A 23,281-nucleotide genomic window follows, 5' to 3' on the forward strand; every position below is an offset into this window, starting at 1 on the left:
AAGGATCATCTAGTTCCAACCCCCCTGCCATGCCCAGGGACACCCTACCCTAGATCAGGCTGGCCAGAGCCTCATCCAGCCTGCCCTTAAACACCTCCAGGGATGGGGCCTCAAACACCTCCCTGGGCAACCCATTCCAGGCTCTCACCACTCTCATGCTGAACAACTTCCTCCTCACGTCCAGTCTGAATCTCCCCACCTCCAGCTTTGCTCCATTCCCCTTAGTCCTGTCACTGCCTGAGTGATCAGTGAGAGCTACCCAAGCCAAGGCAGAAACAAGAAATGCTGCACAGGTGCCGCACGCTGCAGTACCAGGGATGAACTCCCCCGTGAGGAGCTGATTTATCACTCTGGTCTCAGCACCATGCCTCCGCAGATGAACACTCTGTTCCTTCAGCCTGAAGCAGAGGAAAAGCAACTTCCTATCTGGCAAAAGTAGAGGTAAATAGGAAGTTCAGCTGCATAAATACTTCACAGAACCACAGAATGTTAGAGATTGGAAGGGACCTCCAGACATCATCGAGTCCAACCCCCCTGCCAGAAGCAGGATCACCTAGGGTAGTTCAACAGGAATGCATCCAGGCAGATTTTTTAAGTCTCCAGAGAAGAAAACTCAACAACCTTTCTGGGCAAACTGTTCCAGTGCTCCGTAACCCTCAGCATAAAGAAGCTTCTCCTCATGTTGAGGTGAAACCTTCTATGTTGCAGTTTGTATCCATTGTCCCTTGTCTTATTACTGTGCACTACCAAAAAGAGACTGTCCCACTTCACTTGACACCCACCCCTCAGATATAGACATTGATCAGATTCCCTCTCAGTCTCTTCTCAAGACTAACAGCCCCAGGTGTCTCAGACTTTCTTCACAGGGGAGATGCTCAGGTGCCCTAATTATCCTTGTGGCTCTCCATTGGACTCCCTCTAAAAGATCTGTGTGTCTCCAACTGTGTAACAGCCTGCTAGTGGCATTACTGAAGTTTATAAAGAGAAAATTTACACAATTTAATTTTTAATTTAATTTATAAATTAAACTAAGTGTGCTAAACAGATTTTAGAAGCATAAAACTAAGATAAACAGCCAGGAAGGATAGTTGACAGAAGAGCTGTCAGGCACATAAGGGATGCAATGCTAGAGTAATAAACTCTGTTAATGAAGTGTTTGTGCCCTTTTAAGGTTTAACCATATGTGTTTAAGAATTAGACATATAATGGATGACCACATTTTTTCTCATTGCTTTGTTATATAAAAACACACTTGATAAAAGTCTGCAGTGCTCAGCACTTTCCTCCAGCACTCAGGATTGCAACAGCAATTTACTCCTGTGTTGCTCTCCTCACTGATTTGCTCACCTAGCACAGATCCCAGGCTAACAAACCATGATCTCTCACGCTTTGATTCCCTAGGTGTTGTGCTGCAGGCACTGAAGCTCACCCTGAATGGAGCGGAAAGGGTCACGGAGAGCACACTGGACTAGCTCGTGGCACCTATGTGATTCCATTGCTACATCTCACCTCAATAATGCACTCTCGCCGCCTACCAAGCTCTGGACACATCACCCTCCCAGGCAGGGAAAAGCTAGAAAAATAATTACTAATATATGTATATAATGTTTTGGTACACTGACAGATGCAAATCCTTCATTCACTGACTCCACAAGCATCCAGGGAGTCTGCCCTTTGTCTGGCAAACAACTGACCCTATCTGACCTTACTCTAAAGCTGTCCTACCAAGGCCAGGATTTGACTTTTGTGCCTAAAGCAAGGAGTGAAGTACACCTGAAGTCTCTCTTAAAGTGCCTCAAGTAGAAAGCTGAGTGCTTTTCATTACAACTCCTCTGACCCAAGTAACACATCACTGACTGCCACTACAAATGGTTTCTCAACAGTCCCTTAAAACTCAGAAATACTTTCAAGAAAATTAATTAGATATACTTAGTAATAAAGTCCAAATAACACTAAATGAATTTCTGAACATTTTTGGTACACATTATTAATTAGGAGATTTATCTTCCAAACTTCCTCCCACTGCAGTTCATGATTTTATACTATTTTTTCATATAGCTTCCAAAGGTAATGAAAAAAGATTTTTAAAAGCTCTTCCATACATTTGGGAATAGACTTATTTCAGAAAAAAGACCCTGAACTCAGGCTGATCTCCACAGAAATGAGCTTTTTCTCTTGCCAAGCATACTTGATTACTTCTGAAATCATTAATAATTCATTTATTGTTTCACTTTGATGAAGGAAAACCATTTTTTGACTTCTCTGACCTTCAAAACTGCAATAATAAACTCATTCACTGGCTGTACATAATTCATTTAGCAACAGATGTTCAGAAACCTTTCAGGTCCTACAGGCACAAAGTCTCCAAACTGCTTCAGCATTGAGGTTGGGTAACTGTTGATGGCTTCCAAAAGGACTCCATTGAAGCTGTGTATTTGCCTGCAACAGCAGGTGAGAGTAAACCCTCACTTTTTTTCCTAAAAAAGAATGTTCTGGGATTAAGTGGCACAAGTAGAATAACACTCCTTGAGATCACTGGAGAAATTGTTAGCTTGAGGGAAAAAAAAAGTAAGAATCAAGGGAAAAGATTCATCACTGCTCAGATATGCAGAGTGTTCAAAAATAACAATAAAGAATAATTGACATAACTATTAGTTAACTGATTTGGGTCAGACCATATACAGCACTTTTTATGTGAAATAGGACTGTGGAGAAAGCCTTCCCCTTGGCTGCATGAGTTATTTTCTCTCAGCTATACTGCTAAAACAAGTTCAAGTATAAACTGTACTCCAGTAGTGCAGCAGAAGGATTTTTGCTTTGAACTTGTAGTGGCAAGCCAAAGTCCAACTATCAGCTAGATACACCCCCCCAAAACCAAGCGATTCTGCATAGCAACATACCCTGCATGATCAGACTACAAGCAGAAGTACATAAAAGCTTTTATTTTTTACATCAAACAGGAAAATGAGATCTAAATGTATGCCAATATAGGTAGAGCCATGAAAAAATACAGTATATTTACACTTTTAACCCCCTCCTGGTTTTGATTGCACTATCCCCCATAAGGTACTTTCAAAGACATGAAGAACACTAGAAGAAAACATACAAGCCAACACAATGATATTTGTCTTTATTTCCCAAAGAAGCTACTTGAAAGATTTTAAACTAAATATTGCTCTAGCAATTATATACTGCATGAGTACAAAATGAGCTTGTGTTTCTCTTGGTTTAATGTTCCGTATATTCCCTACACACACAAAAGTTGCTGTGAAGGACCCTTTAAACAGCTATCTTGGTTCAGCCTCATCATGGAGGGAAAACTACATATCCTTTGAAAGGAAAATTGAGCAGCTCCCTAATGTTTTATGTTAACAGAAAATGGCATATACAAAAAAGCCCACCAAACATAACCTGAGAGATGAAACCAAACTCTTGTTAGAAAAAGGCCAGAAAGCAGCAGCTTTAGAAAAGATCCACGTTTAGTTTATTAAAAAGTACTCTCCTTCCAAACTTGGAAAGCCAAGTCAAACAAAATGTTGGGAGATACTGAAAGACCCTGTTCAAAGTATTTATTTTACTCTACAGATCCAAACTGAAAACACTGAAGTTGCACTTAGAAAGGAAGGTTCAAATCTCATCTGAAAACTGCCTTGACAGGTCTCTTTACTTTGTTTTGATCACAGAGCAATTAAAACACTACCTTTACGCTCCGATCGTTTCCTCCTCCTCCGTTTGCAGCGCCGCCAGACCACATTGAGGAGGGTCCCCATGCCGAGCGCTGCGGCTAGAAAAGATGCCATACACACCCCTACGGTCCACCGCTGCCAGTCTGCTGCACCCCTTTCCTAACGAGGCAGTGATGCAGCCCCCCAAAGGACTGCCACCCCTGCCTTGCCTTGTGCTCTCTACACCGAGCTGAGGCTCGTTCCTCCGACTACATACAGGGTGCCTCAACGCACTGTGTGAAGAACAAAGATGAATGAACGAATGCTGCATCTGGTCCCTACTCACCGCAAGAGGCGCATGTGACAATTAACCCTTCTGTAAGTGAAAGGGGCAAGGAAGGACGATTTTCTTAGCAAGGCACTACCGAACACAACCTTACTGTTGGGTGTGGAAACGCCAATTTGTTTATGCTTCGTTATTTGGAAAGGAGGGAACCTCTTTGGTGTAGCCTCAGCCTTACGCATCTCAGGAACAAGGAGAGACATATGCAAGGACATGTGTCCACATCCTAGTGCGTGAAACCAGCTGCAGTGTCAGTATGGACATTGGCTGTGTGTTGCCAGAGAACTTGCGCATCTGACCAGTGCTATTTCCAAACTGAAGTTGGAGTTCTGCACCTCTCTAACAGTTTCAGACCAGGTTTGACTTTTCAAGCCACATTAAGCTGCGCACGATGAGGACAAGGAGGGTGAGGTATCTACATAGCCTGGAAGAAAAAGCACCATTGATACATAGAGAGAATTCACCCTGAAGAACCAGAAGCTATGGCATCTATCCATCCCTGCCCACTGAGATTTCTCAGCACCAGGTGGCTCGAGGCACTAGGTGCAGGCCTGCTGTCAAACATGGCACTTCTCTCCTTCCCCAACCACTCCTCACAGAATTCATAGCAGTAATCTATTATCTTTAGATATCCATCAGACTCACTTCAAATTATGCAAGTGGGAAAGTCCTGGGGAGAGGTGAAGGAGAAACAGAACACAGAAGAAATTCACTACTTTTCCCTTTTTTATTTCATGACAACCACCCAAACAATTTGTGACTGTACTACAAAAAACCTTCCAAGTCTCATTTACTCCCAGATTTGGCCACTATTGTTAGCCTACTTTATACACTCTTTGGAGAAATAGTTGCACATTGTATTCTGTAAGCACTTTAATTCATTTTGCCTTTTTTCCCCTCCAACGCTGCAATTCATGTATTTTTCAAGCACAAGGAGACCAACAGCAGTTTCCCTATGTACTGCAGCAACTGCTAGATTTGCATAGGCTAATTAGAGCCTGAGCAGTTTTTTGGCACGGCAATTCTCAAAACACAAAGCTGCTGGCTGCACACCAGGAACCTCAGGAACTCTGATACCATAGCCTCAGCTTGCAGTTCAACTCCTCAAGTCATTAAATCCACTCCAACAGCACCATCTACTGTTACATTACATAAATAATTGATTTCACATCTATTGCTCCCTTGACTAAGAGAGTCTCAAGCCCAGCTCTAAATCAGAAATGACTTAAGATGTCTGCAGATTTAGTCTACAGTGAACTATTTTGGAACATGTATCTATTATGAAGTTTTGTATCTTTTGTCTGTATCCTTCTTACTGGCTTACTTTGAGGACAGAATGTCTAACTTTTAACATACACAATTTCTCAAGGACTCCTCAAATATCCATGACTGTTGGAAACATATTTAAGATGTGCTTCCAAGGAAAAGCTGCTAACTGTTCTGGGAAGAAACTGAGCAGCCTAGATCTGCATGTAAGTAACATCAGTATTTTCATCATCCTCCTTTAGAAGGTAATAGATGCAGCTACCCAGTAGTACTAAGGAAAATGATAGCTATTTGGAAGAAAAATCTAAAGCAGTTTTACAGGAGATTTTAAAAGTCTCAAACACCTTTAAGTTATTTTATAACAATAATAATAACAATAATTTTTAAGTCATGTTTGGGCATCAGGAGATGGACTTATAAATTTGATACATTACTTCCTTTCCCATCACGGTTATTAAGCTCAGCTCAAACACTCAGCAAACTTTCAAGTCCTGCATGTCAGCTTTGCATATTATTTTATTTATATGGATGGGATGAAAATATGCAGTCAGAACATTTTTGGTAACTTTGACTAGATACAGATTGATATTTCTTAACAATATTTCCTCTACTTTTAAACTGTACTGATCCAATATATCTGAAGGCACTTAGTGCAAGAAACATAAAAAAGCAACATATACAATAATAAAGTTTTACACAACTCTTCAAAGACATTAAGATGAATTCTGTCCTCCAAGTTACTAGCTGAATGCATCAATCAAAACTCAGATATGCTAGTTTGAAGCTAGCTAGAATGTTTTGGTCAGAAGAATTAGATTACAGGCTGTGAAAAGGAAACAATGGTGATGTCTACCTCACTTATAGGCTTGCTGAGATCTACAAGAATAACAGTGTAAATATAGATAAGGGCTGCATCTATCTCTAACCTAACCTGCCATCTCTGTGATTAAACCACCTGCTTCCAAACCCCTCTGGCCAACTCTCCAATCCTCCTTGGGCATAAGGCAAGATCTGGGGTAAGGGAGAGGGGTGGGAGAAGGTGGAAGGGCAGTTGAGAGCCCCTCCTGGGGACTCAGGTTTCTGGGAGGGGAGCTGTGTTTCTGTATTACCTTTTAACTTGTGTATTTCTGTCTATAATTGTATATATTGTAAATATCTGCTTGTATATTCTGCTAAGCTGTAAATATAAGCTTCATTCAATTTCCAGAGACGCTGAGTCTAGTCTGGGTGATTTCCAAACTGTGGGGGGACAGGGAACACCCAAACCACCACACCAAAGAATCTTGCTACATACATGTTTGCAAAGATGGTGTGCTTACCTTTTAATGTATTACAGACACATGCTGATTCTGCTATCTGGAAAAAAAAAGGAAACACAATTAGTATTTATTTCTTTCACAAATTTAAGTGCATTAACAAATGGCAACTCCAGACACTAAAAGGGACACATTTCTGATTCTGTAACAATAAATAGTACACACTGCATATAAGCAGTCACAGAGACAATCCCCTTTAACCCCAGCAAAGGGAGGGGGTGAAACAATTCTGGACATTCCTGGCTTGGTGGAGGGAATTAAATGAAAAAAAAAAAAATAAAATCAAGAACCACAATGCTTAGTGCTTGAGACCAGAAGAAATCCCAGAGGTGCAAGCAGCTATTTAGCAGAACCCAGTCTGCAATTTCTGCGACTTCTAGCAGAAAGGGTTGGCCAAAAAAGTGGTCAAAAATGGCTTAAAACTAAAATCAACTTCTGTGTTATCACAGCCAAGTTAACCTACAAGCAAATCTAAAGTTATTGATTTTAATTCACGTAACACTTCACACTATGACCCCCTTTTCAAACACTGACACTGTTTCTTGACACTGGAATCAATTTGCATTTTCCTGAAGCATTTGTAAAACTGGACAATCCCTCAACTACCAGCAGAGGGATTGGAAATAAATGATAGATGTAGGGTAAGAAGGATATAGGACAACAGGAAGAACTGATGCTACAAGACCTTTTCTCTTCTTTCCATGGATACGTATAAACTGCACAGCTGTTCAACGAGGAGCAGATGGCTTTATTTTTACAGATAGCCTCCTAGTTGTTAAGAAAATATTTATGTGACTTTATCAGTGTGAAAATACACTATTCTAAAATGGCTCAGGGAATCACGGGAGACTTTTCCAAAGCAACAGAACATTTCTGTCATGCAGCTACATTCTGCAAAAACATACAAGCAGCCAGAGTGAGGACATTACAAAGGCTTCTAGTGACAGTGTTATAGGGAACAGCTTTAAGCTCGAGGAGGTCAGATTTAGACTGCATAGCAGGAAGAAATTCTTTACAGTAAGGGCGATGAAACACTGGAACAGGTTGCCCAGGGAGGTCATGAATGCCCTCTCCCTCGTGGTGTCCAAGGGCAGTTTGGATGGGGCCTTAAGCAACCTGGTCTAGTTAAAGATGTCCCTGCCCATGGCAGGGAGAACAAAAATAAATGATCTTCAAGGTCCCTTCCGACTTAAACCATTCCATGAATCTATGAACCACCCACACCTGTAAAGGACTTTGATACCTGCACCTTGAAAAGGCAAAGAAGTCTCTGCTGTTACACTGCCCACAAGAGGGTGCTGGCACCTTACAAAAACATAACACAATTTAAATCACAGCTGTGGACAGTACAAACCGTTGGATTAATATATAGCAAATTAAACCCTATGGGTCAACTTAGACAAGAAAGGATCTGACATAATATTTAAAGTTTATACCTTAGAAGATTGCATTAATTAAACCTTGTTGGTTTTAACACACATTTCAAATTTCAAACCTTGTTGGTTTTAACACACATTTCAAATTTCAAACACTTCAGAGTGGCATTTTCTAATAATCCAGAAAAATACACCAATATCTTGGTATACTTGGTGAAGTAGTAGAAATGCCTATAAAAGTTCAGCTCAGTGTCAGCCAGTCAGCTTCCTATGCTGCAATGGCCTACACTCAAGTCCACCAAATAGAGATATTTGTATATCTTTTGACATTTTCCCAACCTAGTACCCTCACATCCACAAAGAAAGACTCTTCCAAACCCCTACAATATGAGCTGTGTGACATGAAATCCCAGTATGTGTGGCAAAATCCACCACAAAAAGGTATTTGGGTAAACCTTTCTCCATGAGCATTGCTTTACATAGTTACCTCTATTTCAGACAACACATTAGTGGTAAAGCTCAAGTTGGTTTACATAATGTGTCTCATAGTTTCAAAGAAACTAAGCAGACACTTAAGACCTACTGTAAGTTTACTACTAAGTGCCAAAAATCCTTGTATACTGACAGCTGCAGACAGTTCTACAGACAGCTCACAGGCACAGTGCATAAGGAACAGTTTTGCAGTACTACTTAAAAATGTATCTACAGTGAAAATTCAAACACATATTTTCTAACTCTTCGTTTTCTAGATGGCAAACCACAGCAGTCCAGGTCCATGCTGATAAAGCTGAATGGCAGCTGGCAGGGAGAGTAAGCAGGATGGGTGCTGCAAGCTTGCCCAAACACTGCTGAGCACTTTTGCTCAGCCCTAAGACACTACACTCATCTGTTCAACACCACAACAAAAAATGCTTCCTTTAATTTTTTGTTTATATTTTAATCTCAGTCAAACAGGACAAATTTTGCTATCTACAGTGGCTTTTTGCAGGAGGCAGGCACTTGCTCAAGGAGGGCTCCAGGACATTCATTCAGCAGAGGAGCACTCTGCTCTGAAGTTTTTGTGGCTCCAGCACCACGTCAGCAGAAGAAAAGGCCCCCATGAACCAGTCTCCAGGCCAAAGTCCTGGTGTAGCACTAACCCCCTCCACCAGCAAAAGGACTGAGGAAGTCAGCTTTGCTGATGAAAGACCATGAAAAACAGAGGGGGAAAATGAGACTTGCAACACCTTAAACCAGTAAAGACCCTAAATGGGAGAGAAAGGAAATACCACTGTTATAAAAAACAGGAACAGACCTTTCATCTTCTACATGTCCTATGTGGCTCTGTCTGATGGCAAATAGGTATTTTGGGGCTTGCTCAAGTCATAACATGCTTTCTCACCACTTCTTGCAAGGACACTGATGTTTGCCTGCCAGAAGGGCTACTCTAGGAGCTCTTCACCTCCCTGCAGCATCTTTACATCATCCCTTCCCAAAATATCAGTAAATCAATTCTCAGTCTCATATGAATGTCAGGCAACCCATTCTTTAAAAAGGTAGAAAGGAAGAGCCTGTGAACTACCAACCTGCTAGCCTCACCTTGGTGCCCGTGAAGATCATGGGACAGATTCTCCTAGAATCTCTGATAAGGCACATGGAGGACAGGGAGGTGATCTGAAGAAGTAATCTGCCAGCCCTTTGAAAACTTTCTTACAAGAACGACATTGGGAAGTGCATGCATTTAAAATGTTGAGGCCTCCACTGGTCAACAGTCATAAAGCATTTGAGAAAGGAGGAAAATTTGAGGGCTTTCCTGCAATCACCTTCCTTGAACACAACAAAGGCCTCCTCGGCTGAGCAGGTGGTGGAGATCCTGCAAGTCCCAACTCTAGAGCCCAAACATGCCCCAGCCCAGAAACCATCAGTCCCACACCAATTCATCTCCTCTAGCACAGAGGAGCAGGAGCATGCTGCCAGGCCAGGGCTCACACTACCAAGTCAGAGAGAACATGGCACTCCATCTTGGCTCCTTCACAGGAAGCTGCAGCCCCAAGTCCCAGATATGACACCAGTGCAGAAGTCCAAGGGAGCAAGCATCCACACACTGAGAGCACACACAAATGTGCCTGTGCTCCCTTGCAGTAACTTACAGTGATTTTCCACCGTATTTTAAATTTGCAAGACACTAAAAGAATTTATTCCATTCTGAACAATTTTGGGGAAGGACAGCCAGCCACAGAGACCTCCAAAATGCTCATCCCACAAAGCACAGGAGGTCCCACTTTGAGATAGAAACCTGCAAGAAGAACTCCCCAACCACAAGGCAACTATCTGGAGATACTTACCACCAGCCATGTGGACAGGCCAAAACATGTTGCTTCCAACTTTTACTTATTTATTTTCCTATTTATTTTACTCTTGCAGAGTTGAGAAACTCAGAGGTAAACTGCTAAGGCATCCATATGCCAAAAACCACATGTTCCATGAAATCCAGCATGCTCAGTACTTCCAACTATACTGCTGTTTCAGGAAATAGTGCTGATTAGAGGTGGAAAGCCAGCTGCATTGGTCAGCTGATTTTTGCTCCGTTTACATCCTGACACAGATTGCACCAAAACATTTCAGAGAGGTCAAACAAGAAACTCAAAAGATGGTGTGTATTTCACACAGACACAGCTTTTGCTAACTGATTTACACCCTCCCTAGGCACCAGAGGAGTTAACCTTTCCATGAGTTAAAATAAACTTGCTTCAGCCTGCCAACCCCAGATTAAGGTGAGCAGCTAGAAGAAACCTTTACTCCAGCCTGAACTATCTGCCCATTCCTCTGCTGGGACACAAGTGAGTGGCAACACACTGCAGCTGCACAGCAGATGCAGCTGACGGTGTTTTGGTTTTTTTTTTTTGTTTGGATGTATTCAATTTCTAGAATTTGTCCCTCCAAGTATATTACTCTGCATCATCACTCTCTCCTTCAACGAAGAATCCTTCCTGCTTCCAGCTGCCACCACCAGTTTCCAAAGAATCATAGAATCAACCAGGTTGGAAGAGACCTCCAACATCATCCAGTCCAACCTAGCACCCAGCCCTGTCCAGTCAACTAGATCATGGCACTAAATGCCTCAAACAGTATTCTCTTGAACACCTCCTCCAGGGATGGCAACTCCTCCACCTCTCTGGGCAGCCCATTCCAATGGCATATCACTCTCTCTGGCAAAAACTTCCTCCTAATATCCAGCCTAAACCTCCCCTGGCACAACTTGAGACTGTGTCTCCTTGTTCTGTTGCTGGTTGCCTGGGAGACTGACCCCTGCCTGGCTACAGACTCCCTTCAGGTAGTTGTAGACAGCAATGAGGCTAACCCCTTACTCTCCTCTTCTCCAGGCTAAATACCCCCAGCTCCCTCAGCCTCTCCTCATAGGGTTTGTGTTCCAGGCCTCTCACCAGCTTTGTCGCCCTTCTCTGGACACATTCCAGCATCTCAACATCTCTCTTGAATTGAGGGGCCCAGAACTGGACACAGGACTCAAGGTGTGGCCTGAGCAATTCTGAATACAAGGGAAGAATAACCTCCCTTGTCCTGCTGGCCATGCTATTCCCAATACAGGCCAGGACGCCACTGGCTCTCCTGAAAGGGAAGGGTGTCTCTTCTCTGAAATCAGCTCTGAGCAGCTACTAAGACCATGGTCTCACTCGTCTCCTGTTCTCTCAGAAAACACAGAGAAGAGGTGCTTTCATGGCAGATTTTGCTCCTCTCAGCAATCTGTAGTGCATCTTCTGTTGCAGGCTAACAACACATCCTTGCATGCACTAAGCAGATGAATCTCTGCTGTAAATTACAACCTCAGCTCAACAGCACAACTCTAGAGATGGGTTTTCCTCTTGAAACCATTTTTTTCATCCAAACATGAAGAAGCAATCTGAAACCTATGATGGTACCTTCCTTAATTTATCAGACTGAAATCCCTGTATCTTTCAAACTGCTCATTTAAAGTTCTAAAACAAATCAGGAGTGACTAGCAACCAATTACTGTAACCAAAAATTAGTTCAGGAAAAAAGGACATCCATGCTGCTGCTGAAAGCAGTAAGTGCATTTTGTACACAATACAAAGCTGTCAAATGTGCCTCCTTCCCTTGGCACACAACACTCTTTTCTTGAATTTACATATAGAAAGTATCTGCTTGTATGACACTGGAACAAAGTTCACTGACACTTCAAAAGCTATGAAAATTCAGCATCTATTAAGTAACAGCAATCAGGCTACTACCCATGGAGGAAAAAAGAAAATGCTACTCCATAAAGTACTGCCCAAGCTATTACTGCTTTTGCTGCAGGTGTCAAATCAGATTACATTTATCACTTATTCTGGAACACTCCAGCATCCTTCCACCAAAAAAAAAACAGTTTCATATATCCACATAATATCAGCAAGGAACTCTTTATTTCTGCTTTTTTAATTTTATCATCTCCTACAATGGAAAAATTACATTAAGAATGTGTTGATGCACTAGTATTTATGATGGCCTAAAGCCTCAATATAAAATTTCAGTACTGAAACAACATTATTTCAAAATCAAATATTTTAATGCCACTCCACCTTTCCACAGGATCACAACATGTCATGTATAAATGCTGTTACCTTAGAAGAGAATGTGACAGAAGCCGAAAAAATTATTCACATGAACTAAATTACCATAAGCATCCTCAGGGGAACCTAGGTTTTAATCTTGTTTTTCTTTATTTCACTATACCTGATGTCTAAACATTTACATTACTCATTTAGCTGTTTTAAACGTCAAACTGAAACAGTACAATAGAGCAACCTTGAAACTAAGCAGCAACTTCTGAAAGAGAAAGGAATGTAAGAAAACAACTGAAATTTCCCTGTTCTGAGTTAGTACCTTTTAGACAACAGCTGCAGAAAAAGATTAGTCTAGGCTAGAGACTGACTGCAGATGAGAATTTAGGCTAAAGGACTGGTGGTGATGGGATAATCCACACATTCCAGTTGCACTAACCAATTCTGGCACTGGAAGATGCTCCACTAAGATGTAGACATTCCTGCATCAAGGCAGAAAGCTGCTGAAAGCTGTTATCTCTGCTGTGGTGAGCAACTGGGGTTTCAGCTTAACACATTCTGGAAAAACACCTGTAAGCTTGTTCTACATATGTTCAGCATAACTACAGCAGCAAAAGCCTTCTTCATCTGAACAACAGTGACATTTTAAAGACTTTGGAACAAGGCAGGCTCATTGTTTTCATCTTTATTTTCTCCCTAGGGCAAAGATAGGATGCACATGACCATTTTGTACTCCAATATTAGACTTCAGAAAACTGGTCCAAAAATCAGTGTTTAGTAAAAAGATGCAAAACATTAGCTACACTGTTCAAAACCATGAAATTTTGTGTGGCATTAAGGACACATGAGCATCTTCTTTAGTATTGACTGTAGGAAGTCACTCCTCACAGCCCTTAAATAAAGTTTACTGCTGCAGAATCTCTGAAACAGCACACCTTATTCACAGACTTTTACTTTTAACTGTAGGTTGGGACGGCCAAGCAGCTGCCGGGCAGAAAAGCAAACTGCTGCTGTCAGCTGCCTCCAGCCTCCAGATTTAACAACTAGCTGCTGACAAAGCTGGGAGACAGAGCAGCAGTTAGCAGAGATGAAGTATGCCCATGCCAAGTAGCACCTGGCAATGAGATACACCTCACCAGGAGCTACCAGACCACTTCTGCAGACTGAAGAACCAACACAATTTACTGCTGGATCTCAAAGCAGAGCACTGAATGAGGATAGGGTTACCTACCTGCATCTGATAGAGGACAAGTGACATGACTGAGATGAAAATGACCCTCTCCTATCAACAAGACCTAAGGAGCACAGGCATACCCTCACACACAAATGAATACAGGAAAAAAAAATCTTATACAACCCAAGCCAATCAATTTCATTAATTTAATCAGGGAGGAGATTAGAAGGCATCTTGATTGTAGTTTACAGCACCTATATGAAAATAAAACAGCAGCAGAAGGTGCTACAATTCCAATAAAAGATTACATCACAAGGAAATGTACAGGCTGGAAATAGGCCTTAATGCAGATACTGCTTGTGCACATTTTGGGCTTAGCGTCTGATACAAACCATGATGTTAATCGTTCTCCATCAACCTGCAGCTCAGCCACAGCTTTTCCCACTGGGAAAAACATCATGAAACTCCATTCACTGGGTACAAAAAGCCAGCAGCACAAACTAAACTGGGGAAACAAAACCCATGGACTGCACACGTGGCCCAAAAGCCAGGGCACCCACAGCAATAGCAAGTACTATGCCATCTCAGCAACTGCCCTACTGATATAGACAAGTGGTCACAAAGCACACAGGTGCATACTGTATGTATTTGACTTTTTCATAAATGTTACACATTTAATGTGGGGGTTAAGAAGGCCAAATCCTTTGGCTTTAACTTGCATAATATAGGAACTTCAGGCAGAGAAGTTAAAAGACTGAAAAAGAAACCCAAATCACTCTGTTTTCCCAAACAAAGGGCTGTGATGTGATTAGCTGGGAATCACATTTCCTGGTCAGTTGTTTTCTCACTGCTTCCCCATAGATGTGTATATATATATATATCCATCTTGTGCTCTGGGCTGAAGCAGGGGCTATAGGAGAGTAACGCAGGGCAGGAGTGGGGCTAAGCTCCCAAGGAACCTGGGTAGCGACAGAGCTGCCAAAGCTAGTTGCCAAAGGCTGCACAGAACTGTACCTCTTGCCCTTTTCTTGCAGACAGGACAGATCACATACCAGCACACACTGCTCTGCCTTCCTAGCCCAGCCTGGCTGCAGCTGTTTTCACAGCCCAGCCTTGGGGCTGGACCACAAGCAGGACTGACCCATCTGCAGGACCCTGTGGCCCTTGCCCTGCTGCACAAGGCAAGGAAGGAGGGATCATACAACCTGCTTCAACGCAGAAGGAAGCTAAACTTGCACCTTAAACTGGGCCTTCTGCACCAGAGAGGCCTGCTCTCAAGCCATCACAATGTGTTGTATTTGGAACTTCCCCTCCCCCAATTAAAACTTACCAGAGCAGTTCAGATGGCTTGGAAGTAAGATAAAGCTGTATTTACAGCAAAGCTAAATTTACAAGCATATATACACAAAATATTAACATGTATTTACAATTATATACAATTTAGAAATAATACAGAAATCCAATCTTGCCCCCAAACAAAAAAGCCCAGAAAAGGTCAACACCACTCTCCCTCTCCACAGATAGAAAACAACCAGCAAAGCTTACGTGTTATCTGGTCAATCAAAGTTAGTTAGAGAGAGAAGCAAAGGAACAGCAAACAGAGCCAGTGCCTCAGAGCTAAGAACAAGAAGATTGTTTATACACTGGCTTTTTATACCTCTTAGCAAGCCAATGAATGATATAGACTTTATCATTATTATTCTTTTACAACCAATGATCTAATTTAGTTACATTCTGCACTGAACTTCCAGGAAAGTACCATTTTCTCTTATTAGAATATTCCAATAAGCCTTAAACCACCACGCAGAGCATGCATGGAGAGCATATGGCAGCAGCCTCAACAAGCCTAACTGGAAGTACCCAATGTTTGTAATTCAAGTCTTCTTGGCATCTTGCATTTCCATGGCAGCGCCTTTCAGAGTTTTTCTCTGTGTGTCTCATCCCTGCAATGTTTCTGGAAGAACCAGCTGCTGCCCTTCTAAGAACATGGAAGTGTTACCTTTCACTTCTAAAATCACATTTCTGCTTCCCCCCCCACTACAAATATGAGTGGATTTGATGAACTTCAAGCTAACTTATGAGAGGGATTAACTGCCATTCAGTCTTCTGAGTTTCTGGAAGCATTCCTTGGGATCAGTTACAGCTGGCTACCAGAGATCTCTCTAACATAAAACTAAAATTGTCCCTTCCAGAGTAGTTTCTTGTGCTGCTATTCAGTACTAAATATCTGCATGTTAAAAAAAGAAAAATCCACCAACCACACTTATGGTGTAAAATCTGACTTCCACCACCGTTCTGTTGTGTGGGCTGAGTGTTTGCCATCACAGAACATTAGACATTTTACAGCCACGTTGCACAGAAATGGTACTTACAATCATAGAATGGTTTAGGTTGGAAGGGACCTCAAAGACCATCCAGTTCCACATCCCCCCCCCCCCCCCGCCATAAGCAGGGGCAGGTCCCACTATTAGAACAGGTTACTCAAGGCCTCATCCAACCTGGCCAGTGTCTCACCACCCTCACTGTAAAGAACATCTAGTTTAAATCTCCCCTCTTCCAATTTAAGCCCACTACCCCTCATCCTGTCATTACAAGACCTTGGAAATAGTCCCTCCCCTGCTTTCCTGTAGGCCCTTTTCAGATACTGGAAGGTTACTATAAGGTCTCCTCAAAGCCTTCTCTTCTCCAGGCTGAATAGACCCAACTCTCATAGCCTGTTCTCATAGGACAGATGTTTCAGTCCTCTGAGCATCTTCGTGACCCTCCTCTGGACTCACTCCAACAGTTCAATGCCCTTCTTGTGCTGGGGGCTCCAGAACTGCACACAGTACTCCAGGTGGGGTCTGAGGAGAGCAGAGTAAAGGGGGAGAGTCCCCTCCCTTGCCCTGCTGGCAACACTTCTCTTGCTGCAGCCTAGGACACAGTTGCTGTCTGGGCTTCACAGGCACACTGCCAGCTCATGTTGAGCTCTTCATCAACCCAGATCTCCAGGTCTTTTTCCTCAGGGCTGCTCTCAGCCATTCACCACCCAGCCTGTACTTGTGCTTGGGACTGCACTTTCTTAATAAATTGTAATACATCCACAAGTTTCACAAGGCCAGCATGGAAAACACCTGTTAAGAGTCCCAATAGGGCAGAAGGAAAGCAAAAGAGAGGGAGGGCACAGGTCAGGATGGCATGTCCAGAACAAACCCTTGGCTTGCATTACTTCCACACAGAAAAAATGTTGAAAAAGTCTAGTGTGTAGTGGCTCTTGAGCAGAAACCACAGCTGAGGGCAACTGGACCAAAATATCTGAGTGTATGAAGACAGGGACTCAAGAGTATAGGAGGTAGTTTTGATGCATTACTCCCATAGGCAAAAAAATCCTGAATATAGGATCCACATGATCCTCAAAATCCAAACAGTTAAATAGCAGGGCATGAAAATATTTATCCACAAAAAGCTAGGTGATTGGCTTCTCCAAAGTCCTAATTTCTTTTAACCTCATGGGAACTTTGGGGTTGCCTATCCCCTTGATTAACAGAGAAAATACTAATTCTCTGACTTAACTACTAGGGTCAAAGCAAGTGCCATTTCCCCCTGTAAATCAGCTCTTAGCTAGCTAATCTCTTGGCTTATGCCAAAAGCCACCATCTTCCAGTTACCTTTTGGTGTTTCTCCTCCCTCTGTGCATATACAGGCAGAAGCCCTTTCCAAATTCATTACTTTTCCTTGAAAACAGGGGGTTAGAATGGTGGCTGCTCACAAAACCAGGTTAGTGTAGTGACAGCTACTTGTAGTCACGTTAGAAAACAGCAGTGAAGAAATTTCAGTCTCACAAAAAGGGAAAAAATGCATGGGGTTTTTTAAACAGCATGAGTTAAACCTAAGTCTTAACAATGGCTGAGAAATGGTACTTCAGTTACACATACTGAGCCTTCAGATTATTATTTTTAACATAATTTAGCATAATTACAACATCTTGGTGGGAGGTTCCTCAACTTCAGTACTCTGTGCTTACTTACATCCATGCTGCTGTCAAAATCTGTATTCCCTAAGTAGTGTAAAGTCTATACTGCTGCTGCTGCTCTTTGCTGTGATGGGACTTCATTTTGAACCCACACAAGCGTTTTGCTGATTCAAAAGCAATACACCCCTACAACTGGGAAAGATGGAAAAATGTTTAGGGCAAAAGATGCAGAAGTTCTTTTTAGAACAAAAAAAAATTGCAACATTTTGAATAAGAATTAATTCCTATAGATATTAGTTGAGGCAACTGCTGAGTGAGACTGGCCAAAGACAAAGTCTTGCTGAGTAAGAGCAGGAGAAGCTTCAAAGAAGACCACATACCCCATGGGACATGGGACCCCATCAGTCAAACTCTGCATTCACTAGGTATCGTGAATGCATCAGCAAAGCACTGGTTAGAAGCAGGTATTCTGACTTTGCCTAGACTCTCCAAAGGCTTTTGCCAGTGTCCCCTCTCAAGAAATCACACATCACTCATAAACAGTCACCATCATCACTCTGATGGGCATTGAAAGAGTTGGAGATAATACAACTTGTATCAGTAAAAATAAACCAATGTGGTATAATGGTGGAAGACCATAATAATTAACTAATCCTGCAGAGATGATGGTGACTTCCAGAATAAGAGGGATTAAAACTTGAGAGGACTGGATTCTGCCAGCAGGGACATTTTGTTAAGAAAAATTTACCAATCCAAACAAATTGTTTATACCAGGAATTTGGCAGTGCATGAGGCATGGCAAAATTGCAAAGAGAAGCCTACCCATCTGTGCCATTTCTTGCAAATGGATATCATTTCAAAGCAGAAGGCAGACTGGGAAGGACTACAGGATGATATAAAGCAGAAAGTTTAGGGGAAGCCTCCCAAGAGCTGTTCAACCTGATAGAACAGATCAGAGTATGACTATGCCAAACACAGAGAGAAAAGGAAACAAGGGAAGCAACTATCTGTCCTAGAAGGGAGCTCTGTACAGTATCTGTCCTAGAAGGGAGCTCTGTACAGAACCGAATGAGGCTTTCATTTATGAAGGCAAGAAATGAGTGATGCTTTTCAGGCAGAACTGATGTACGCTGCAGATGACGGCAGAGCAAGGAGTACACCAGATTAGACAGAAGTGCTATTGCTTTCCTACAGCCTTTCAGAAAGCATCTCCTCCTGAGGCCACCTGGAAGAGAGCTGCCAGGCTCAGAGCAGCTGATGAGCCGAGCAGTGCCCAGCCACCAGCCAGTCTTGAGCCTCAGTGGAAGAAAGGATGGAAAAGCTGAGGAAGCCAGTCTTCACCTGGAGTCAGGGGGCACCTCACCATGACTATGCTGGAAATCAGAGAGCCATGTCTCTTTTGTATCTGCTTTGGTTGCATTTTCACTTCATCTAAAATGAGAGCACGGCACTGCCATCCCAGATCCCTGCTCAGATAGAGGATGCCAGTGCCATCATCCCCATCCTGAGGCATGTACATACCTGTACTGCCACTGCATCCCTACTCAATCTCTGCCACTTCCCACACACACCAACATAAAGATAAGGTCTGAAGATCACGCCATCACAGGTCCCCACGAGTTTAAAAACAGCAAGAGATTAACAGAGACATGAGAGCTGCTTCTGAAGATTATGCTCTATCAGCTGCTGCAACAGGGTGGAAATTCCCCATTTCCTTGGCATGCCAGCACAGGGGAGTAACTAACTCAAGAAGTAAAAATTGCTTCAGATTCCCTACAACAGAGTTACAGAGTGAAAGAGGCATTTAATGCAATAACGACTACCTAAGCAACCTCAGTCACCAAAACAAGGAATACATCAGTTCACACGTGAACAAACCATGAAAAGGTAGCTTCCCTTCTACTGTATCTAAGTTACTTTTAGGCTGACTTTTTTATTCTGGACAAAAAAAATATACATATGCATGTATTTCATCTATATGCACACATTGCACACATTTTCTGTGAAGCACAGAAGCTCCTGTTTCAGAAGTATAGAGATTTAGCTGTTCTGTAAAGGATAACTAAGCAATGTGAACATAAACTAAACAACAAATCAAGCTCTGTGAAGGGAAAACCTCCAATAACACCAGTGGCCTCCTAATACAGATCCAAACGTCATTTACTCAAAACTATCTCACCACACACACACACATTAAAATAGTACTCACTACCAGTGCTGCCAGAATGATATACACTTCAAATCCAGCAAACCACTGGAGCAAGAGAAATATACATGCATTTATGTACTTGCATTTTAAGTACCAGAGGATACAAAAATACACATTTATACCCACTCTTACACACTTCCGCACATCTAGGATTCAGAGGGCTGCACTGATTCTATGTTTCACAGGACACTCACTATATTTCTGTATCAGAGGGTCCTATGCAAGTCTCAGAACCATTACAACCAACCTGTCCAAATGTTCTACAGACAAAAAAGCTGATTATTGGCACAGTTAATTATCACACAAGATGACAGTTTTGGCTCAACACCAAAAGCAGCAAATACCTTACAGTGGCAGTGTAGTATTCCATTTTAAACAACTGACTCGCATTTTGTCAGGACAATCCACTGTCTAATCATTCTTCTGGGTCTCCTAATCAGAGCAAGCCTGCAGCTAAATGGACAGCATTAGTGCTTCCTACCTCTTCTCAGACAAGGGACTATCCTATCTTAATAAATAGGCTTGTCCCATTTGGACTACAGCAATGTACTGAACCTAGGAAAGAAACCGCCAGAGGCAGCCAAGGATGGTATATAAGCCAGGAAGCAGCACGAATACTACATTCAAAACATTAGCTAATATGGAGGATTCATATCACACGGAAAGCTACCAGAGAACAATTCTTTTCTCTACTTTGTACCACTGCATCATAAAGACCTTCAAACTACTGGCTTTTTTCCCCCTTTTGGATTTAAAGCAGTTTGTGTCATCCAAGCAGTCCTATAGATCAGGTGATACTCTGGCAAGAGTATAACAGTCAATAGCTGTATTCCTCAATAGAGCTTTTATTGCAAGAATCAAATATTGCATTTCTAGTCTTTTCTACATTTGCTTGAAATAATCAAGGGCAGCTATTTAGAAAACGTTCTCACAGCTATCAAGGAAGCTTGCTTGAGATTGGACAGCCAACTTGCTTTTACAATAAAATCTCTTGAACGAGTCACTGAGTAAAGAACAGATCAAAAGCAGAAGAATAACACTGAACTTGAAACAGGCTTATGCTGAAAGAGCCAGCAGGGACACCACTGATGCTAAAAGAAGCCACATGTGTTCATAACAGGGCTGACAAAACTGTCCTCAGAAATATTGTGGTTCACATTCGACTGAGATTTCACCCACTGGCTGTTAAACCAGACTGTACCCTGTGTGAAAAGCAGACAGTTTTGCCTGAGGAAAAATGCAAGAGGAGGCCAAAGGAAGTGGAAAATGAACACTGGATCTGGGAATGCTGTCCAATAGTGCTGAGCGTTATCCGGGCTACTAAAGAGCTAGCCGTCATAATCTGAAATGCAGTGACAAAGAAGAGGGGCTGAAAAATCCCTGTGAGTTCTAGGCACACTGGCTATATTTAGTCACACTGTATTTACTCTGTCTCCGGGAAACGTGACCATGGCTGAGTGCTCACAGTTTGCATTCCCAGTGTACTCAAGTTCTCAGCAGAGCAAGGAGCAGTTCCTCTGAACGCAGCGACCACACAAACCACGTACCTTCAGCAAACCGGGATAAGCAGCCTACGACCAAAGCTCCCGTTCGACAGGTCCGACCCTGGAATAGGTTGGAATTAGAAGGGCAGACTGAGGCTTACGGCCAGCCGACACGGTTCCCTCCTCACCGGCCTCGGCCGCAGCACCACCGCAGGGACGCGGCGGCCCCCGGTCCCGCTCGGCACCACGGAGAGCTCCCAGCTCCCGGCGGGCGGCGGCACACGCAGCCGCCCGTGCGCGCCCCCGCCGCAGCAGCGCCGGCGGAGCTGTGGGGAGAACCCGGCACTGCGCTCCCTGAGCCCGGCTCTGAGCTCCCTGACACCCCCAGCGAGCTCTCTAACCTCCTCCCTGAGCTCCCCAACTCCATTGTGCTCCGTAACCCTCCCTGCACTCCCTGAAGAGAGGTGCGCGAAGCTCCTTCACTGACACATATCAACCACCACTTTGGTCTTCTCTAGCTGATCATCATCCCTCCTGAAAGAGAGAATAGAAAGTTTGCCACCAGACAAGTAATTTTACTTTCAAAGAACAACAACAACCACCAACAAAGAAAAAATCACAGATGGCATCTAAGGAATTTGTACCCAGAAAAATTACTCTTGACAGCACCAAAGAAAAAAGGGAATGGCACAGTACAAGAAGTTATTCGCATGTGGAATGATGCTATCTCCCAAAAATAGAAATAAATCACCACCTTGCCCATAAATCCCATAAATATGAGCTAATGTCCCAAAGAATACTTTTACTTCCAGAGAAGTTCATTCATAGATGTTATTAACCGTGAACCTGGTTCCTTTATGAACTCAGGAGCAGCAGAAGGAAAAGCATATAAGAAGATTATGCTAATACTATATTTAAGCATATGTAAGGACAGTGAATGAAATACCGATTATTCACTCATTTAATTAAAAAAAAAACAACAACCACTTACTAAGAATAGCTTTCAGGGGATAAGAGAAGAGAAACTAGGCTACACTGTTAAAAAAAAAACAGACCCAGCTCCACTCACTATCCCTCATTATCCGCATTCATCAGCGCTGAGGTCTACGGAAATCAACTTCGATAGAAAGGCATCAACAGGGATAAACTACCCAAAGGCTTTCAGACTTGTGCGCCCTTTGTGCAGATGGGAAGCACCGTCAACTCATTATCATTATCATGGAAAACAACAGAGCTGGGTTTAATGTAAATTCCCAGAGGTTTGCAAAGATGTTCAAAGACATATGGGTGAAAAAAAAGAAAAAATGAGACTTTACTATGATGGACGGGCATGACAGAGAAGAGGCTACCAGGCTCAAGCCTCCATCGGTCTGAGCATGTAGCGTACGTGACAGAGTTAAGAGAGGATGTTCTGCACTTTCTTGAAAGCTTTTCAGTCTGAGAGGCATTGCTGCTTTCTCTGTACTTTGTCAGAAGCACCACAGCTCGATTCTTTTCACTGAATCAGCTATATTTCTGTTTCATGTTTTTAAGAGCTGCTAACTCAGCCAAGGGTCCCAGTTTAGCTTCTGATTAATCAAAAGCTGGACATTCATTAGCGATTGAGACACAATCCAATCACAAACTTGTAGGCAGCATATGCACTCCTAGAGCTCATCTCTGTACTCACTGTATGTACTCCAAAGGCTACCTGGCCCCATACTCCCAACTCACTCCTCCACATGAGCTAAATCACAGAGGTGGAGACAAGCAAGACTTTCAAAAGCACGTTCCTGATGCAAATTAAAATGCTAGTATACACACTTAACACACAACTGCCACGATCACAGGTTCAAGTTAAGCATTAATATCAAGCTCCACTTCATTATCAAAACACAGCATCACACATCAAACTACGGAACACTGCTTGATAAGCAGCAGGAGATAAAAAGCGTCTG

At 42.7% G+C, this 23,281-nt stretch overlaps 1 protein-coding gene across 6 annotated transcripts in view; it reads right to left on the reverse strand.

The window, feature by feature from the left end:
- The window catches only part of ADARB1 (adenosine deaminase RNA specific B1), a 76,611-nt gene that overhangs the window by 45,815 nt on the left and 7,515 nt on the right, over window positions 1-23,281 (reverse strand). For 5 of the 6 annotated variants that reach the window (XM_064160366.1, XM_064160359.1, XM_064160378.1 and 2 more), the window contains exon 2: window positions 6,594-6,630. Coding sequence is in view for 2 of the 6 variants with exons in the window: in XM_064160338.1 (XP_064016408.1) it covers window positions 6,594-6,630 (37 nt within the window). In the remaining 4 variants the exon portion in view is untranslated. Of the gene's footprint in view, window positions 1-6,593; window positions 6,631-21,407; window positions 21,448-23,281 lie in introns of those variants that run through there. The other variant, XM_064160347.1, reaches the window with a different exon arrangement.

Source organism: Pogoniulus pusillus, chromosome 2, assembly GCF_015220805.1.
Source record: "Pogoniulus pusillus isolate bPogPus1 chromosome 2, bPogPus1.pri, whole genome shotgun sequence".
NCBI lineage: Eukaryota > Metazoa > Chordata > Aves > Piciformes > Lybiidae > Pogoniulus > Pogoniulus pusillus.